Source organism: Rhynchophorus ferrugineus, unplaced genomic scaffold (assembly GCF_030347505.1).
Source record: "Rhynchophorus ferrugineus isolate W39M unplaced genomic scaffold, kcgeb_rfMv2 rfM10, whole genome shotgun sequence".
NCBI lineage: Eukaryota > Metazoa > Arthropoda > Insecta > Coleoptera > Curculionidae > Rhynchophorus > Rhynchophorus ferrugineus.
In genome coordinates, this window is record NW_027472589.1 from 17,130,665 (window position 1) to 17,152,358 (window position 21,694).

The 21,694-nt window shown below is 33.3% G+C and overlaps 1 protein-coding gene across 2 annotated transcripts in view; it reads left to right on the top strand.

Annotated features, from left to right (window-relative positions):
* Window positions 1-21,694, top strand: part of LOC143203431 (discoidin domain-containing receptor 2) — a 252,030-nt gene that overhangs the window by 160,141 nt on the left and 70,195 nt on the right. For both annotated transcript variants that reach the window (XM_076415559.1, XM_076415561.1), the window contains exons 11-15: window positions 10,922-10,985; window positions 12,596-12,698; window positions 12,766-13,041; window positions 19,453-19,632; window positions 19,691-19,783. In XM_076415559.1, the coding sequence (XP_076271674.1) occupies window positions 10,922-10,985; window positions 12,596-12,698; window positions 12,766-13,041; window positions 19,453-19,632; window positions 19,691-19,783 (716 nt within the window). The remainder of the gene's footprint in view (window positions 1-10,921; window positions 10,986-12,595; window positions 12,699-12,765; window positions 13,042-19,452; window positions 19,633-19,690; window positions 19,784-21,694) is intronic.

Genomic DNA, 21,694 nt, shown 5'->3' on the forward strand with positions numbered 1-21,694 from the left:
GGGAGAATTAGTTTTTAGGGTTTATTTATAAATTCATGATTTACTGTGAAAAGTTGCGTATATTCTATGTAACAATAAATTTCTATTGTTAATTCTCTTAATAAATACCAAGACTTTTGACTAGAGCTGTAAACACAATTTTTTGCTTCGGTTTAGAATTTATGTTCTTTATATACAATACCATTATTATCGTACAGTTTTAATAATACGAGTATATTAATTTATTACTATGTAACTATAATATTTCATTCAATTTACAAGAAAGGTGATTGGGGGATAAATATATTAATATATTACCCAAATTACAATTAAATGAGACTTAAGCTAAAGTCAATAAAGACACTGTACATATTCGTATGGTTAGGTTCGCTTCAATGTTTCGGTTTTCGCTTCCAAATAAGTGTATGGCATCCAGGTTGATATGATTTAGTACCAAATCTCAGATAAGTTCATAGATTCATATGATTTTCAATTCATCGTGCAGTTATTTGACTATGTTTGGGCAGCGCTGAATTATTATCAGTTTGATGTTTTATTGCCTGTTCAGATTTTGATCTAACATGCGCGGGAGGGTCTTGAAATTGCATTAATCAATATGCAAAAACAAATAAATGCTCTCCAGGAACAACTAAATTAACAAAGCTCTGAGGGCTGACAAAACAACGATAAACCACCAAGCCAACAAAAGCCGTCCAATTGTTACATACGAAAGAGAGGAAGAAGAATTACAGAAAGAAGTAGGCTGGATAACGGTTAAAAATAAAAAAAGAAAAACAAATAATTCTCCAGGATCTTCACCACAGCAAATAAAAATAAAACAAAATAAAGAAATTAGAATACCCACGCCACCCCCAATTATCGTAAGTAATGTTACCGACTTTGACTTGCTATACGAAACACTGAGGTCCAACTGTATAGTATTCAAAGCAACGGTATTAAACAATGGACAAATAAAACTGAGCGCCGAATGTCGCACAATATTCACAAAAATAATATATTGTATAGAGTTGCTGAAACTGCAATGGCACTCTTATGAAGACAAACAAACCACAGACATCAAAGTTATGGCAAGAGGGCTTATTTTCAAATAAGTGTATGACATCCAGGTTGATATAATTTAGTACCAAATCTCAGAAAACTTCATAGATTCATATGATTTTGAATTCATCGTGCAGTTGTTTGACTTTGTTTTGGCAGCGTTGAATTATTATCGGTTTTATGTTTTATTGCCTGTTCAGATTTTGATCTAACATGCGCGGGAGGGCCTTGAAATTGCATTAACCAATATGCAAAAACAAATAAATGCCCTCCAGCTCCAACTAGATAAACAAAGCTCTGAGGGCTGACGAAACAACGATAAACCACCAAGCCAACAAAAGGCGTCCAATTCTTACATACGAAAGAGAGGAAGAAGAATTACAGAAAGAAGTAGGCTGAATAACGGTTAAAAATAAAAAAATAAAAGCAAATAATTCTCCAGGATGTTCACCACAGCAAATAAAAATAAAACAAAATAAAGGAATTAGAAAGCCCAGGCCACCCCCAGTTATCGTAAGTAATGTTACCGACTTTGACTTGCTATACGAAACACTGAGGTCCAACTATATAGTATTCAAAGCAACGGTATTAAACAATGGACAAATAAAACTGAGCGCCGAATGTCGCACAATATTCAAAAAAATAATATATTGTATAGAGTTGCTGAAACCGCAATGGCACTCTTATGAAGACAAACAAACCAGAGACATCAAAGTTATGGAAAGAGGGCTCGTTTCCAAATAAGTGTATAACATCCAGGTTGATATGATTTAGTACCAAATCTCAGATAACTTCATAGATTCATATGATTTTTAATTCATCGTGCAGTTGTTTGACTTTGTTTTGGCATCGCTGAATTATTATCGGTTTGATGTTTTATTGCCTGTTCAGATTTTGATCTAACATGCGCGGGAGGGTCTTGAAATTTCATTAATCAATATGCAAAAACAAATAAATGCCCTCCAGCTCCAACTAAATAAACAAAGCTCTGAGGGCGGACAAAACAACGATAAACCACCAAGCCAACAAAAACAGTCCAATTGTTACATACGAAACAGCGGAAGAAGCATTACAGAAAAAAGTAGGCTGGATAATGGTTAAAAATAAAAAAAGAAAAGCAAATAATTCTCCAGGATCTTCACCACAGCAAATAAAAATAAAACAAAATAAAGAAATTAGAATGCCCAGGCCACCCCCAAAAATCTCAGATAACTTCATAGATTCATATGATTTTCAATTCATCGCGCAGTTTTATTGCCTGTTCAGATTTTGATGTAACATGATATTTCCAATTTAAGAATAAAAGAATTAAGAATTAAATAGACGGCCAGCTACAAGGGAGAGTCAAATAAAACCAAGACGACGCGGGATATCGCTGTCGGTAGTAGCTATGCTCGGTTCTGTCTGAAGTAGATGATTGAGCGCGAGGTACTTTCGTTTGTTGCACAACGCATCATCATAAAGTTTTTAACCAATGAAGGCGTTAAACCATCAGAAATTTTAACTCGTTTGAAGGCACAGTTTGGGGATACTACACTGTCTCAAAATCGAGTTTATAAGTGTGTCAGAGAATTTAGGGGTGGGTGAGAACCTCGGAAATGAAAGTCATGATCGACGCCAACGAACAGGTCTCACAAATGACTACATTCGTGCCGTTCAAGAGCTTATTGAAAGTAATCGCTGGTTAAGGATCCAAGAAATCTCATCAGAATCACGTAATGAACGACAAACGACGAGATATGCCTATTCGAGACCTTGTCATTCAATATCATGACAACGCCAGGCCACCCACCGGAGTATTGACAAGGAATATATTGGAATAAATGCCCTGGCTTCTCAGCGTGTGATTATTTTTTGTTTGTGCCTTTGAAAGAAACACTTGGAGGCAAAATATTTGAAAGCTATGAAGAGGTACAGGAGTATGTGCGCTAATAACTTCTTGAAGGATTGGGTTACTCTCAAGTGATATTATTTTCTACTATTAAACTGTATTTCCCACTCTCTAGTCTATCTGCAGATCTTGTTAACTACATTAAATGACTAAAAGACATGTACTATAACGTAACTTGTTTAGTTGTTTTATTATATCTATATTAATAGAATAGTAATAGGATAGATAGAGTGTAGAAATACTAATAAATCTACTCTCTATTTGTAGCAACTATATGGTATATACTCTTCTAACTCTCTGTGACTGCTAAAATACTATTCACCACATGGATTCTTTTTTTATTGAGTACCAAATTTATCAAGCCAATGCAAAACAACGAAGACATAAGCTTGTTTTCACTTTATCCAAAGAATAAATACAGATTGAATGCAACTAATTAATCTATTTTCATCCATCTTCAACAATTTAAAGCCATGTGCCAGTCAGGGCGTTCTTCCTCGATAGTAGTGAAATCATTAGGTCTTGTGTTTGGCGAATGCGCTTTAAAACTCTTGTGGTATATGGCCCAGCATTGTCAGGCAAGAGGTCTTTGCGTCCGTTTAAAGATTCCCAGTTAATGCAATAAGCACTAAGAGAACTGCTGTTCTTGAGTATTCGATAATCTACAAGCACATATTGGCGATTGAGCTAAAATATACAGTTGGGAATATTTTCAGTCCATGAAACTATTCAAGGAACCAGAGGCCAGTGGGCTGTTATGCACTATATACCTAAGCATCACTAGGAATTTGAAGGAGTAGCATCACGAATAAAAGCTGATGTGTTCGTTTACACACAACCAATACAGAGACAATCAATAGACATAATTTTTATATCATGAAGCAGAGTTTCGAAAATAACACACAATTATCTTGGAGTAACAATTCCCTATCTCAATGACCTTGTAATCAAATAATCAAGAACTATATATACAATATGCGGATCTATGGAACTGGTTATCTATTGATTATAAAGCATATTCAGTTCTGCTTACATTCATCAGACAGTTTACAGCAGCTATTCTAGATTCGAGTAAATTTGTTTATAATTTTGTGTTGAATATTTCTAACTAATTTACTAATTATTTATTAGTTGATATTTAGAAGCTAACTGAACAATTAAAGTTTCTAAATATCTTTTCATGTCATTTGAGTATAGGCCTAGTCCTCAACTAATGTACTTTTCAGTTGTTCTGCGTTTATGCTGATACCTTATATTAAGACCTCTTATGATAAACAATTGAGAATAATAGATCTACAGATATAAAATTTAAAGTTAAATCGACAATGAGTCTTTATAACATATTTGATTTTTTTTATTTTTGAATAGTAAGTGCTTTGTTGATTTATTCATAACTCACGTTCAATTTGTTATGAATCGACATTGATATCGGTTCAATACCGATGTAACACTTTTTAATAATACATTATGGATAATTAGGTTATCCCAGATAATTAAATTATAAGCTGGTCACGTCCATTTAACATTTAAAAGAAACGAAAACCAACAAGTCCTTATTAGAATAAATAATATCTAATTGTGATATACCAAAATGGCACTGAACGCCAGGCTCAGTCGGAAGGTTCATGTAGAGCAAAAGAAAGAAGAAATGAATATCAAATTTAGAAGAATATATTAGTTATTTGGAATAAATTGTACTCAGTCAACATACAATAAGGTACAGTTGTATTATAGACAAATCCTACAATAAACATATGATACCTAAATATGATATTGTGTCAAGAATTGTAATTTGGACATCATTCAGCGAATATTTGAAATAAAGTATTAGTAAATGCTGTTGATGCGTATTACGTAGTACTTTATAAATGGCGATTTCCAGAGAGACTTAGAAATGACCACTGTTAACTAGATCAATAAAAGCTTAGCCAGATTCGTGAACAAGTTCTTCCTCACTATGTCAATGTTGAGGCAGTTGGTCTTGCGGGTGGTGATTGGTGCGGACCGTTGGTAGGTGATTGTATAAATGTAGATAACAGCTCTGGCGTACATTTTGATTAATGTCAACAAGCTGATGAAGTTAACAAATATTTTGACACGAATAAATTTAATTTATATGTAGTAATTTAGAACTGCATAATATCACTTATTGAACAGCTATTGTTCAAGTTGTATTTTTTATTAATATCATTGAGATATTATTTTCATCTCATTTTAATCCATTCTACAACTGTTCTGATAATATCGGTTTTTTTGCTGTAAAACTTAAAGTAAGAGTTTTCTGAATCCAAGTGATTTTCTCAAGCCCCTTCTAATGTCAGTGTCATTACGAAAGTTTCGCAGAGGCCAACATAATTAGTTTTTCTCAAAATATTTTGGTATGCAAACTGTTAATTTTAAGAGTTCTGTTTAAGCTCTGATTTTCTGTTTCTTTTTTTTCTGATTTCTAATGTTTTCAAAAGATGAAGACCAAGTTCGACGTAGTATTCGGTCAATATTTTTATACGGAGAATTTTCAATATTATTTGCGGTCAAATGTAAATAACACTAACTTAATAACCAAAAAAGTATTATTATCATTAGTTTTGTATAAACTCTTAAATACAAACAAAATGATATGATCATACTAGCTGTAATTTTTTTTGCAAAATAGATTCATAGAGAGAATAGTCGAATGGAATGCTGTCCCATTCATGTACCACTATCATCTTGGAATATGACAGTGTTTGACAGTAATATGTTAGTCATAATAAGAAATTCATCGCGATATTCATTCTCAGTAATCCGGCCATTAATCCAAAGGCGAGAACTAGCCGAATATCATAATACTGCCGCCCAAATCATATCCAAACCGCCTTCATTATTGACTGTAGGAAACAGCCAGTCCGTATCAAGTGATTTGAGTGTTTTTTGGAGTTTTACGTATATAAACCTGGTCATCAGACCATATCACATTCTTTCAATAATCCACAGCTTAGTGGTTTTATTATATTCCACAGCTTAGTATTTACTTCCACTATAAAGGGCTTCGCAACCACAGCCTTTCCATGAAAAAGTGAATTTTAAATATAAATAGTTGTTTGGAACAAATTATGCTTAGTCAACATACAGGGTACAGTTGTATAAACAAATCATTAAGCCTACAATAAACACATAAGATCTAAGAATGGTTTAGTACCAAGAATGCTAAACTGGACATCTTTCAGCGATGATTTGGGAAAAAAGCATTAGAGAGTGCTGTTCAGATCATTAAAAGCTTGGCCAGATTCGTGAACAAGTACTTCTTCACTATGTCAATATTGAGGCAGTTGGTCTTGCTGATGGTGATTGATTGGTGCTGACCGAGTCTGATGATAATGCAAATGTAGATAATGGTGCTGATCTCCTTTTGAATGATTTTCTGCAACTGCTCTGGTAATATATGTTTTTTTGCTGTCAAAGTTAAAGTAAGAGATTTCTGAATCCAAGTGATTTTCTCAAGGCCCTTCTAAAGTCAATGTCATTACGAAAGTTTCGCACAGATCAACATAATTAGTTTTTGTTAAAATAGTTTGGTATGCGAAATGTTAATTTTAAGAGTTTTGTTTAAGCTGTGATTTTCTGTTTCTTTTTTTTCTGATTTCTTTTTCTGATTTCTGATGTTTTCAAAAGATGAAGACCAAGTTCGACGTAGTATTCGGTCAATATTTTTATACGGAGAATTTTCAATATTATTTGCGGTCAAATTTAAATAACACTAGCTTAATAACGCTTAGTCGAATGGAATGTTGTCCCATTCTTGTGCCACTATCATCTTGGAATATGACAGGGTGTGACAGTAATATGTTAGTCATAATAAGAAATTCATCGCGATATTCATTCTCAGTAACCCGGCCATTAATCTAAAGGCGAGAACTAGCTGAATATCATAATACTGCCGCCCAAATCATATCCAAACCTCCTTCACTATTGACTGTAGGAACAAGCCAGTCCGGATCAAAGGATTCTTTTGGAGTTCTACGTATATAAACCCGGTCGTCTGTAGAATCCCATTTAACGAATGATTCTTCACAATCTTTCAATAATGCAGTGTCCAGGTTTTATTATAGTTCCACCATTTCTTCCACAGCTTAGCGTTTACTTCCGCTATAAAGGGCTTCGCAACTGCCTGGTACAGTACGCTGATAAAGTTTTACCATGTTTTGGGTATTCTATCTGTAGATACTCTAGATACGGTTGCTCGTGAAACGTTACATAATTTAGCTGTTGTCGCTATATTTCACTGATTGCTTATTTTAGTCATCGCAGAACAAAGCATATAATACATTGAAGCAATGCATATGTTTGTTATGCATACTATTATTATTATACATATAGTTTTAACTCATATTATTTTGTTTAATCCCAGTATATAAATACCATATTACTAGTTGATTTATAGCACCAGTTTACAGTATTTTTGCGCATGGGTTATATGTACATAATTTTTGTTGCTCTAATATCTAGAAATAAGATTTTTTAAAACTTATTTAATTATTACATTGTTACTAGTCATTTCCGACTAACCTACAACTTGTATTTATGATAACTTAAATCTAGGTATATAAATAGGAGGACCCATCGGCCCTATCTCGGTCTCTTGTGAAATAATTTTTATACATGTCACTGCTGTATTTTTTTACATGGACCTCACTACACAACACTACACATGATCACATGGTTTGATTCTTTTGAGTCTGTATATCGCTCTGGTGGTCTCCAAAAGTTGTAATACTTCAATATTCGTATGAGAATGGAGTCTTTCCTCATGCCCCCTTGCAATTCTCTTGATTTCTTGACTGACTGTGGGTATCTGAAGGTCTCGATGTAGGTAGTCAGTCCTGTACTATTTGGGTACGCTCACAATACTTCTCAGGACTTTGTTCTGAAAAATTTCTATTTTGTTTATGTTACTCTTTGCAAAATATCTCCGTGATTGAACTCCGTATGTCCATGTAGGTTTCAGTATTGGCTTATATTATAACAAATAATTATGTACTGATAACTGTGATTTTCTTCTAATTAGCTATATTTCAATTCCAGTTCTTTTCTTTTCTTAGCGTTGTTGCTATATGGAATGATAATATTATTTAATGTTATTAGTGCTTGTACGGTCTAATTGTAAGTGAACTGCACATATATTATCACTTGCCTGTTGTAATTTTCGTGCGGGTTGTTCACTATTGTCTCCGACAGCTATAATCACAATATCATCAGCAAATGTAGCCATCGTAATATTATCCGTTTGTGGTATATCACAAGTGTAGACTAGATAAAGCATTGGCCCCAGTACACTTCCTTGTGGTACACCTGCTTTAGCTTCTTTTATTATAGAGTAAGCTTCTTCTTGTTTAACTCCAAACATTCTGGCTGTAGTGTATGATTTTGGTAGTTCGGTGTGTTGTTTTGTTAACATTTTCCGTAGTTTAGAAAGAAGAATAAACACAAGAAATAGTTCTGCATTTTGTCTTATATCTGCAAAAATGCAAAAAGGCCAGCTCAATAAAAATACATAAAACTTCTTCCTATAAATTTAGGTACTTTTTTCTTAGTTCTTAGAGTCCAAAATTTTTCTTAAGAGTCCAAATGTTTTCTCGCCATGTTCAACAGAAGTTTCTTTTATCAACCATCAAATATAATCCCCAATAACGCCAGTAACGCCAAAGCCTTCAGTGTTCTGGATATTCGAATATTAGAATCAAGTAAATTCCATTGTTTTAAGTGCGATGTCAATAACTCAGCTTTATTTTTTGGAGTATATCTCTTATTACACCATTGAGAGTTGTCTTCAGAATTGACGAGGTGTGGTATTTTCGGTTTATATTCAATATCGAATTCGGAATGTACGGATACAGATGAATTACTGCCTTAAGGGGTAGTTGATTTTTCATTAAGGGAAGAGCAGGTGCACGATTATTTCTATATGGGATATTGAAGCGGCTATCGAAGATAGATCAAGGTAAGTGGATTTATTACAATCTGTAAGATGGTCACTTGGTTACTTCCAAATGTTTGACACTGGAAATATCATTGCTGGTTTTTCACCTCTGTAACCGCCTAGAATAAGACGTAACACATAACTTAATGAAGGGTTCCATACTATTAAAAAATTACTCCAGAACATATCTGCCAGAATTTAACACATGTGGAGCTCCTTTTATGTCTTGACTTTTAACAGGTAGATAGGTATCTGAGGTGAACTTGATAAGCTTCTCAAATCTTTAAATTTGTACTTATATCGTACTTTTTTTCTATTACTTCTATAAATTCACCGCAAATACAGCAAACCGAGACAACGTCTCGTTTACAGATTCTCGAAACCATTTTGAACTGGTAAAGATAGGTAAAACACGCTATGCCTCTATAATACGCAAATACAGACTGTTCTACAAATATTAGTGATCCCCCACCCTCTTGCGTCTATTTCGGTAGCGACACCGTGCAAAGACCGACATTAATGGGGTGCGAAAATCAAAGATGGTCAAATCGCAATAACTTTCAATAGCAATTTTCATATAATTTTGCCTACATATATCAGAATATATAAAGTAAAACGAAAATAATTGTTTCACTAAGTAATAACCATAGAGGAAAGAAACTTAGAAGCGCATCTCCTATGTTAAAAATAGTTCTAAGTTACGCTCGGAATCCCCGTGTGAGAGTGCTTACGCATGCGCCGTATGACAGTTAAATACGGCGGGAAAATTAAAAATGTTTAGCGGGAATTTTAAAAATTTTAGCGGGAAATTAAAAAAAAATCTTTTAATTTTACTGGGAAAATAAAAAAATAAATATATTTAAATATATTTTATTTATATATTACAATTACATTAATTTTCCTTGGCCATAAATATATTAATATAATCACAGAGATATCTCCACTACCCAAAACACGTAATCCACTGATATTATCTTCTTTCTAATATTTAAGACAAACCTAAAACAAACATTAACAACTAAATTAACAACCTACCTAAATTGAGGTACATTTTATCAAATATGACAACTGCAGTTCGGTCTATACAATGAAGTTTCTGAACTAACGACCAACATTAGAGGTTACTACTCCAGCAGCAAAAAGGAACCTTATTCAGTATCTGCATCAATGTTCTTCTAGAAGGCAAACAGAATATCTTCGATAACAGTTTATATCCACTGCCACTGCATTTCAATAAGAATAAAGCAATTAGTTTTTCATCCAACCTGAAACGGAACTGTTGGGACAGGCTGAGTTATCTGTAAAAAAACATATAAATTTCAAGTTAGAGCCTCCATTCTCTAATAATAAATATAAGTTTCTTATAATATACTTACATCTGGATCTTGTTGAGGTAGAAGAATCTCCTATATATCTATCAGCCTCAAAAAACCTATGTGATTTAATATTGCCATTGGGGGCATATGTTCCTTGTCTAGTAGTAAAAGTAAAGAAAAATCTTAATTATTTAAATGCAATAAAGCATTATTATTTAACAAAATACTTACTATTTAAATTACTAGTAAGAATTACATCTTGTTTCAGCCATGGCTTTCCACATTTTGGTCTATAGTCTTCATCTTTAAAATGATTACAAACTTTCCTGGACCTACATAGGAGATCATAAGAGATCCCCTTAAGGTTTTCTTTTTATTACACTAATAAATTAAAATACACAGAATAATCTAAAGTAGTTGTCAAATATAAATAAAAACACATACCGAAAAACTTCACGTAAATAAACAATACAAATTATATTACCTAAAAATGGCCGTTAACTGCTTAGGTTAGAATTATTAATACAGAGGCCGAACGAGAAAGAAACACACATATAGCTGTTGCATTTTTTATTTACATTTGGCCGCGTAACGGGGATTCCGAAAATCTTAAACGTGGGACCCGATTTTTCCATGTAACTTTCATTTCTAAATTTCTTTATTCTATGATAATAACCGATAAAATCGAGATATTAACTGACGTTTATAAAACTATTCCAGATCAACAAGGACGCCCTCTGCGAGGACCACTCCGAACAGCTGTCGACCTGTCACAATTACGCAGGTAACGTCATAAAGTTAATTAAAGCCACCTCGCCGTTCTCCCCGCTGCCTCTCCAGCCCCTGCGAACGCCGTAACTCCCCCCGCCTCCCGATAACGCCCCGGCCGGAGGTTAATTCTCTCACCCTCGACGTTCATAATCACCTCCGTTGTCGATATCGGGTCCCGATTTGCATAATACCCAGTCTTAACCGACATTTAATTCTACCCTATCACGCACCGATTAGCTCCTCATCGATTTTCGATTTGATAGTCGAAATCGTAGAAATGCTCGCTGCCGGCGGTTTTTGTATTTTGGAGTGTCGCGATATAAGTACGTTTTTATCTGGCGTAGCCTGCCTCGTATCGAAGAAAATCGATAATTTTTTCATTAGGCTGTTACTAGCCGTTAGGGATGCCGAAAAAAATATAATTTTTTGCGGATATTTTGGTAGAGTGTTAGGAATTCTGCCCCCGACCATCAAGTAAATTTTGCATAGAAAAGTAAGACTGGCGCATAGAAAGTTCGATATATGAAAACCTAGGTCCTTGAAGGAGTGTATCGAATTTTTGTTTTGACATTTCAACCCCCCCCCCCCTCTCATCATCCACAATTGATTTTTTGTAGAAAAGTGGAGTTGGAGTGAAAAAATTTCAATATTGTTGAAAATAAATATCGGTATTTTTTTGGTCGCCGATTTATTAATATTTTTTAACTATTGATATTTTTCTTGATGACCGGCATCTCTTCTCGTCATTACTGACTAACCTACAACATGTCGCTACGATAGTTTAAATCTAGATATATAAGTTATAAAATGAGTAAGGATTTTAAATACAGTTATTAACACTATTATTGATCTACTTGAAAAACGATTTTATTTAAAGAAAGAAGAGACGACTTGTTGAACGGTGATACAAAACGACACTGACGATTTAAATTTATTCGAACCCTTCACCACCTTTCAGTCACACGTGCCTTCGTATAATCGTAGTCAGGCCCGTTAACAGTCGCATGATATAGCACCTCCCTCCTCTAGAAACAACCACAGGGATGTATGGGATCGTTATCCTGTTATAGTTATCCTGCTTATAGCTCCAATAAAGTTATATTGATTTATTTAAAGATTTTCGAAATAGCATTGTTTCTGCCCAAATTTCTATGGTAACTTTTTGGCAACTCTAAGTTTCTGGTGACTTCAGAATCTAATAGTCTACGACTACGAATATGAGCTTCAACACTCCGTCTTTGGTGGTCGTTCACACTGAACTGCAAGCTGACGTCCTGGAATTTGTTTCATATTTCTTTCTTTTGCAGCATATCAAAATACATACCAGCATACAAGAAATTAGTTCAAAATAAACAGTTTTTTGTTGAAGACTTGTTGTAGACATATCGTTTCTTAGAAACATTTTTTTGCTTGTTGGAATTTATTTAGGGTCTATTGCAGAAGAGTTCTCATAGCCACACATAGACTTGTCTTCCCATCATTTGAAACCTTGCGTCGTATTCTTTCAAAACCGTAATGACCGTGTTCCTATTTCGAACCCCACCGCCTAATAATAAAGATTGGAATCTTATTATATCGAAAGGAGTTTGTGATAAATTTCTCTCAGTTCTGCTCTAATTTCAGATATCCCGGATTTGGTGTCAAAGGGTTACGTGACCGAGGATCTCCAGAAACCGCCGCCGGTTCCCCCTCCGCCTCATCACTACTACCCGGAACAAATCCCCAGGTAAGCCGGCAGGAAGGAATTATCCATTCGTCAGTGGAAGTAACGCAAACCGAATTCTGTTCTGTAGGGTGTCGGCACGCCGTCGTCTAACGCTCCCCCTGGGACCTGGTGCAGGCGACGTGGACGTGGATTGTGAGGAGGAGGAGGAGGGTGAGGAAGACGTCCGCTCGATTAAGACCGTCTCCGGCGATCGACTGAAGGTGATCGAGAAAATCGGAAGGGGTAGTTTTGGGGACGTGCATCTGTGCGAGCTAATCGCCTCCGATGATGGCGATGTGGTCACGACCACGCTGTGCGTCGTCCATTCGTTGGATAATGAACAGTTCTTGGGGGAGTTCAGAAGGTAATTGGAAGTAATACGTGATTTATTAACTACTTGCATGTTCTCTAATCATTTTAAAAAGATATTTATTGATAAAATTTGGGACAATATATATGCGGTAAGGACCATTATTTTTTAATATATGCCACAACTATGAAGAATGAGAATCTCTATTCCACCTAGATTATAATTAATGTGTCAATTGGTCTCTTTTCATCCTAACACCCATCTGGTATAAAGTTAGTTTAAAAAAGGGTTTAATCACTTGGGCATCGGAATTATGGATTTACCAGAGAATGGTAGAAGGTCATCGATTAAAACTGTATTCATATTATTACTTAATGTTTGAATTTTATATGAAAAAAAATTGGAGAGCATTAAAAAATGAGACTTGATATTGATATTTCATCGGATTTAATAAAAATGCCTTTTGCGCTTCATATTATTCTTATAAATCTGTTTCATTATCGATGATAATTCGAAGCAGTCTGACAAAAAAAGAAGACGGCTATCAATGTATTTTATTTGCCAATTGATTCATTTAATTGCTTTTTAGTAAAAGCTTTGGGAATGATTAAAAAAGAAGAACATAACGAGCATATTAAAGAAGCGCAGATACTCCAAATAGGAGTTAAGAAAACTATTAGAGATTACTTCCATTTAAGATGGACATTAAAGAAACAAACAGCATTAAAGACAGATTACTTGTTATGCCAACATGTAGCTCTACCCGTCAGAGAGGTACATGTCTCTGCTGTTTTTCCTTTAAATGTTTATCCACTCCGATCAATGGCAAACCATAAGGGGAGTAGCCGTTTCGTTAAAGATATCAAAATTGGGTCTGTTTTTGGATCATCTTCAAATAGTCCACATGTTACTCGAAAGATTGTGGGCAACGGGTAATGTTCAATAGCTGCTAAGGATATTTTCTTAGTATTAGAACCAATTCAACCATTTCAAATTACAAGAAGATTTGTTATCCTGTCAATTGTCCAGTTAACTTTATCATTTGGCGATGGGCCGAAGCTGTTCTGTCTTCGAGCAATGTTAGTCTCTTATTTTTGAGATCGTTTTCGGTTTTGTATTTCGGAGCTCTTCCCTGTGTCTTTCACACAAAAGGTCGATTTTGCCACAGAAGCCTCTCAGTGGTTCACTTTTTATTCGATGCCGAAACTATTGTAATCTGTACTTCTGGATTTGTTCCTCGACTGTTCACTTGTTGTCAGATCTTACCCGAAATGTATATATATATATGTATATATATATGTATATATATATGTATATATATAATGTATATATATATATATATATATATGTATATATATATATATATATATATATACATTAAACTAAATCAGAAATAATCTAATTTATTGTGTAAAAATATCGGCCAAAAATATCGATATAAGTATCTATGCTTTTGTCAGAAAATATCGATATGTCAATATATCGATATTTTTTCTGCATCCCGATAAGAAAAATGGTTTGTGCCTTTAACTTCTAATTAACATCGGATTACTTTTGTAAATAGCTTTCCTAACAAGACAGTAACCGAATTGCAACCAGTATTGCAGGTAATAAATATATTAATTTGCATCATAATTTAAAATGATTGTTGTAACGAATATTAATAATAATAAAATAGCTTAATTGAATTTGTGAATGTAATATGATTTGTGCGTGTCCCTGCGAGTGACATAAGACAAAATAGAAAGCAATAAATAAACGAAAGCCAGAAGGAATCTACAAGGGTGAGATCAAAGGGTGGAATAAATAAGCAAAGAACGAAACAGTTTTATTTAAAAATTAAAAAAATTAATTATTCTTTTAATCAGCCTGGTGTATTTATTATTTTTGCAATAGATATTTTCGTTGAGTAGTATGGAAAACGATAAAGATTATATGAATTGTGTTCGTTATTGTTTTAATACACATGCTATAGTTAATTATTAATCTAAAAATAATTTTATTCATATATTCTCTGTTTTCATCCTCAAACTTATATTAAATAATTTTTTTTCATACCTTGGTCGAAAGTACGTACTTTCGTCGCTAATAATAACAGGGAAGAAAGGTAAACATTTACTCCCTGTCAGAAGTACACCCGCGCCCTCTATAACGGCGGGAGGAAATAATTTCTTATGTGTATTTATACACGTAACTAGGGACTATTTATTCTGTCGCTACAACAAATTATTTACCGTTGCTACCTCTAAACTTGAAAACAATCATCAATGTTGTTTTGTCATCACTCGATTCAATTATCCAGAAAAAATGAACAATACGTTATCATCTAATGAACACACGGACGAGGAAGATGTTATACAAAATTTTGATGCCGAAGCGCGATTGAAAATAAATACAGATACGTTGCCGAAGAAGTCTATTAATGTCGGGGGCAGGCATCAAAAACATGCTCATCGAAATTTAAAGTTATATTAATAACGTACTTTCGACAAGTTGAAATCTCGTTCCTGTTCGTGCAGGGCCAATAATTCTACTTTCGGCCCTTGTGACGTATAATATATTATATTGTTCTATATGTATATATGTACGTTTAAAACATAAAAGTAAAGAACTATTTCTTTACTTTTATTTCTTACATTTAAGTTCTTACAATTGTGAAAATAATCTTACTATTTATAATTTTATTATAATTTTCAGTGGTGTAGTAATTTAAACTTATCAATATTTTGTTGATTATTGAAACTTAAAAGAAACTAGATTTAATTATATTAGAGTTATTTTAACATACAGACGTTTATTCTTTAATGAATTTAATATTTTTGTGAAATGCATGAATTTTAATCAATTATATATCAAATACATTTCTGATCTTAAATTCAAAAACACTGTGAAAACAAGTTCTAGTAACAAATTTTTTTTAGATTATTCACTTTACTCTATTATGAGGGGAGCGTGATTAGTTTAATAAATTGTGGTTGAATTTCGACCATAGGCCGGTCACTAGTTAATCTTGTATATCTGTAAACAGACCCTAAATATTCCAGGATTCTTATGAGTCTATAATATATAAATAAATAAATGAACACGTATCAAGAAATACATAGATTTTATATTGTATAACTGTAAACACACCCTAAATAGTCCAGGAGGCTGATGGGTCTCTAATATATAAATAAATAAATGAACACGTATCAAGGAACACATTGATTTTATATTGTATATCTGTAAACAGACCCTATTTAGAAATAGTCCAGGAGTCTGATGGGTCTATAATATATAAATAAATAAATGAACACTTATCAAGGAATACATATATTTTATATTGTATATCTGTAAACAGACCCTAAATAGTCCAGGAGTCCAGGAGTGTGATGGGTCAATAATATATAAATAAATAAATGAACACGTATCAAGGAATACATAGCTTCAAGGTTTAAAATAACCCCGTTACGATGTCGATTTGTTTCGTTCCGTCGAGAGCGCACAGGAGAAAATCGTTCCATCACCACTACCACGTCCTCCCAATTTGCCGTTTATAATAACTGATCGATTCAAACGTATCCCTAATCTAGTTCCGTTCGCTTCCATATTGGCGGTCTTAAAATTTTACGCCAGAAATGGCGCCTTTATCTCGGTGTTGCTCCGAGAGTTGGCGCTCGTGATTTTACGACCCGATTGATATGATGATGCTCGGTCCGGAATGTACTCTCGCGCGACGTACACATTATAAATATGTAGAAACCGAATCGGAATGGTCATAACCATAACAGAAGACAAACGGTCGCTATTTGATCCGCTGGGAAAATGGTTGTTCAATTTTTGAGCGGTTTAATTTGTTTTACTGCTCTATCATGAATGTACAAACATATAAAGTAAAATAAGATGCTCTCTGTATTCGTATTTACCATATTTATATTAGCTTAAATTCACTAAATATTGATGATATTAACATGTCTATTGAACAGTCGCCGGCCTGACACATACATGGCGCTACTAGAATTAAATCCATATGTTTTTTAATTAGCCGTAACCCTCAAAAGATCCGTGTATAAATTTGATAGCTGTCGGATCATTAGTTTGTGAATCATTTTGAATGAAGTAACTTTTGTTATTGTGAAAAAAATGGATAAAAAGTAATTTCGAGTGTTGATAATATATTGCTTCTTGAAGGGAAAAAATACAGTTGAAGTAAAAACTTGGCCTGATATCGAGTTTCTCGACACTGCCACAGGAAAATCAACCATCAAGTATTGGCATGCTAAGTTTAAAGATGGTGAAATGAGCACCGAAGACGGTGAACGCAGTGGACGCCCAAAAGAGGTTGTTACCGACAAAAACATTTAAAAAATCCACAAAATGATTTTGAATGATCATAAATTGAAATTGAATGAAATACTAGACACTCTAAAGATATCAACCGAACGTGTACATCATATCATTCACAAATATTTGGGCATGAGAAAGCTCTGTGCAAACTGGGTGCCACGCGAGTTCACTTTCGACCAAAAACAACGACGAGTTGATGATTCGGAGCAGTGTTTGAAGAAGACAATGGACCAAACATGGCTTCAACGTTTCACTCCGAAGTCCAATTGACAGTCATCCGAGTGGACTGTACACGATAAACTCGCTCCAAAGTGTGGGAAAACGCAACAGCCGGTTGACAAGTTTATGGCGTCTGTATTTTAGGATGCGCATGAAATAATTTTCATTCACTACCTTGAAAAAGGAAAGACATCAGCAATGACTATTACATGACGTTATTGGACCCTTTGATGGACGAAATTTCTGAGAAACAGCCGCATTTGAAGAAAAAGGAAGTGCTTCACCAAGACAATGCACCGTGTCACAAGTCATTGAAAACCATGGCAAAAATCCATGAATTGGGCTTCGAGTTGCTTCCTCATCCACTATATTCTCCAGATCTGACCCCAGTGACTATTTCCTGTTCTCAGATCTCAAAAGAATATTCGCTGGGAAGAAATATTCGTCGAGTGAAGAGAAGATCACCAAAACTGAGACCTATTTTGAACCAAAGGACAAATCGTACTACATAATCACCCTTGAGGTGAATTATGTTCAATAAAAAAAACAAATTTTGCCAAAAAATTGTGTTTTACTATGTTAGGCCGGGGACTTTTCAATTGACGTGTTATGTAACCTATTCTGAGTCATGTGAATCGATGAATTCAAAAATGTTGCCGCTCAACTCTGAGTTTAAGTTTATTTTGGCTTTGAGATATGAGAGAATATTAATCTAAATAAAATAATGAAACAAGAATACATTATTTTATATCTAACGCATATATTATTAAAGGACTTTTAAATTACAGTTAATTACACTGTCAAAATGGTTTATAGGTTAGAGTTGTGTTTTGTTAGATTTGCATTTAACTTTATGCCAGACCACATATGACATAGAGTTCTATATGATTAGCATCAATATACATAGAATAACTCAATAATATTAAATATAAAACTACTACTTTATGTAGAGAAATATCAAAATCATGAAATTTAACAGTTGTTTGTATTAATACATACCATTTTCACCAAAATATATCGCTTATCAAAATACATGGAAGCAACTAATTACACATGGGCTGAAAGTCCCGGGCCTAATACATAGTGACATAGAATGACAATAGAATAGAGTAACAATACTTTTGCTATTTTCAAAACAATGGATGAAAAACAATTCCATATTTTAATTTTACACTGCTTCTTGATGGGAAAAATACCGTTCAAGTGCAGCAATGGCTTGAAAAGTGTTATAAGGGCTGCGCCTCATCAGAAACAACAATAAAACGTTGGTTAGCTGACTTCAAACGTGGTCGTAGAGACACCGCTGATGCGGAACGCAGTGAAATTCAAATGAGCTGGCCAGCAAATAAAATACCAGCAAACATCACAAAAATCCACAAAGTAGATTTAAATTATCAAAAAGTGAAGTTGCGTGAGTTAGCTAACATCGTAAAAATATCAAAAGAACATGTTGGTTTTATATTGTATGAGCATTTGACTATAAGAAAGCTCTGATCAAAGTGGGTGCCGCGTTTGCCCACTGTTGACTAAGAAAAGATCGTGTTGATGATTTTGAGCAGTGTTAGGCCATGTTTAAACGTAACAAACCGAAATTTCGGGTCGATATATGACAATAGAAACATGGATCCATCATTTCACTCCGGATTTAAAATGGTCGTCATCTGAGTGGACAGCAACTAGTGACAGTCCTATTTTAAGGCAAAATATAAACCGTTATACAAAAGTGGTATTGAAATGTTAGAGCGGTGCTGGCAAAATTTTGAGGCTCTTGATGAAGGTTGCGTTGATGGAAAGAGCCAATTTGAACAAAAAAAAATGTTTTCTTTGTTACGCCCGGTACTTTTCAGGCCATGTGTTACATATGCAATTTTCATGACCTGTTCTCATCATATATAATTACAAAAAATGTTTTTGTTTCAGGGAAACAAAATGTTTAGCTAAACTGAATGATGTCAACATCGCTGTGATACTGGCAGCTTCCTTGACCAACCCGCCATATCTCATTGTTAGAGAGTACGCTTATTTCGGCGACCTATGCCAGTTTCTTCAAGATCATGTGGCGGAGTCGTCCACCATTATCAGCAACGCCAACACGCTAAGGTTGGTTGCAAATATAGTACCTTCAGTCGAGGTTAATTGTTTTCGTTGATGATTACAGTTATGGATTTCTTGTGTACATGGCCGGCCAAATAGCTTCGGGAATGAAATATATGGAGGCTTCAAATTTTGTCCATAAAGATTTAGCTACAAGGTGAGTTATAAAGTAGTACTTTCTTACTTTGATATTTATTGTTTTATGTTAATTGAAAATTATAAGTTTCCCTTTATCGAAATAGTTAAGCAAGAATCTTCATTTGGGCAGAAAATAGCACATCAGGCTTATGAGTAAAAATCATTTAGATCATAATACGAAATACTAATATACCAATAATATTATAAATACAGTTAAAATTAACTACCTAATTTGCATAGATGGAATACATGTGATTAATAGAAGAGATTATGAATTATTAAAAGTACATTTGTGAACATTTTAAAGTATTGATAAACATTAAGGTATTTAACGATTAATGCCATGAAATATACTACTAGATGACATTTTATTCTTTGAACTTTGTATCAATTAATTTGATTATTTACTTTATAGGCTAAGTTTACAAAGTTTTCAAAAATTAATAATTAAATTAATGATTGTATTTATTTTCATTTAATATACACTTCTAAATTGGCAAAAATAAATTACTTAATAGTATTTGTTATTATTTTAACATCAACCATAGTTTTATTCATATATTCTTTGTTTTAATATACAATCTACAATGTATTAAACAATTTATTATTCTATATTTACGTTTATAACATAAAATTAAAGAAATATCGTGTATACTTATATATGATGCTCTTAGGTTTTCACAGACCAGAAAATAATCTTACTTATACTTTTGTTATAACATGTTTAGTAATAGCATTAGTGGTATAGAAATTTAAAGTTCTAATTACGTCGTTTGTTATTGAAACTTAATCGATTTTATGTTTAATTAATTGCCACTTAAAAAATCCTAGTTCTTGAGTTAGTTTGCATATATTTTAATATGTTTTCATATACAGATATTTATTATATAATTACAGACGTAATTACATTATATAACTTATTATTAATAATTAATGTTAATTATACAATATATTTCTGATTTTATATTGAAAATACTATGAAAACAAGTTTTAGTAACATATAATTTTGAAGTTATTCCCTTTACTCTGTTATGAGAGAGATATGGTTAACTTAATAGATTGTGGTCGAATTTCGACCACAGGACGATTACTAGTTATCATTAAATCAGATAAAGTACCGTATGGAGAGCACGCAGGAAGGTACAATACATCAACTGTTAATGAAATACGTACGTAATACGTTTAAAATTAATAGATAACACAGTGTAGATGGTCCATCTACCATCAAGACAATTATCGTTCTTATGATGCTTTTTAATATGTATTAATAATTTGGAAAAAATACATACCGACTGATTATCAATGCCAATCAAAATAAATATTCCTCAATGCCGCCAGCTACTTTATCAAGACATTTAATATATATTTATATATATATATATATATATATATATATATATATATATATATATATATATGTATATATATATATATATATATATATATATATATATATATGTATATATATATATATATATATACATTTATATATATATGTATACGTATATATATATATTTATATATATACATATGTATATATGTATATATATATATGTATATTCCCAAATTAAAATAAAACTAATCTACTAAAACTACTTATGCTTAAAAATGCACTTATACAATAATCAAGTTCGTGTGGTTTAATTCGCTTCAATCTTCTAATGTCCTGAGTGTTGATCAGCAGCTGTATTGCTTCCACGTTGCTGTGATTTAGCAACCTTATTTCATGTTTTAAGGCGAAATCTTGGATCACTTCGTGTGTCCATTTGATTTGGAGGCCATCGTACTTCTCTACGTTGTTTACGTATCGATAAACTATGGCAATTATTCGTAGAAATTTATCTTGGGTACGTTGGATTACTAGTTGGTTTGATATCTTAGCCCTAGCCCATATTTTCAGTCCATAAGTCCAAATTGGCTTTATGATTGG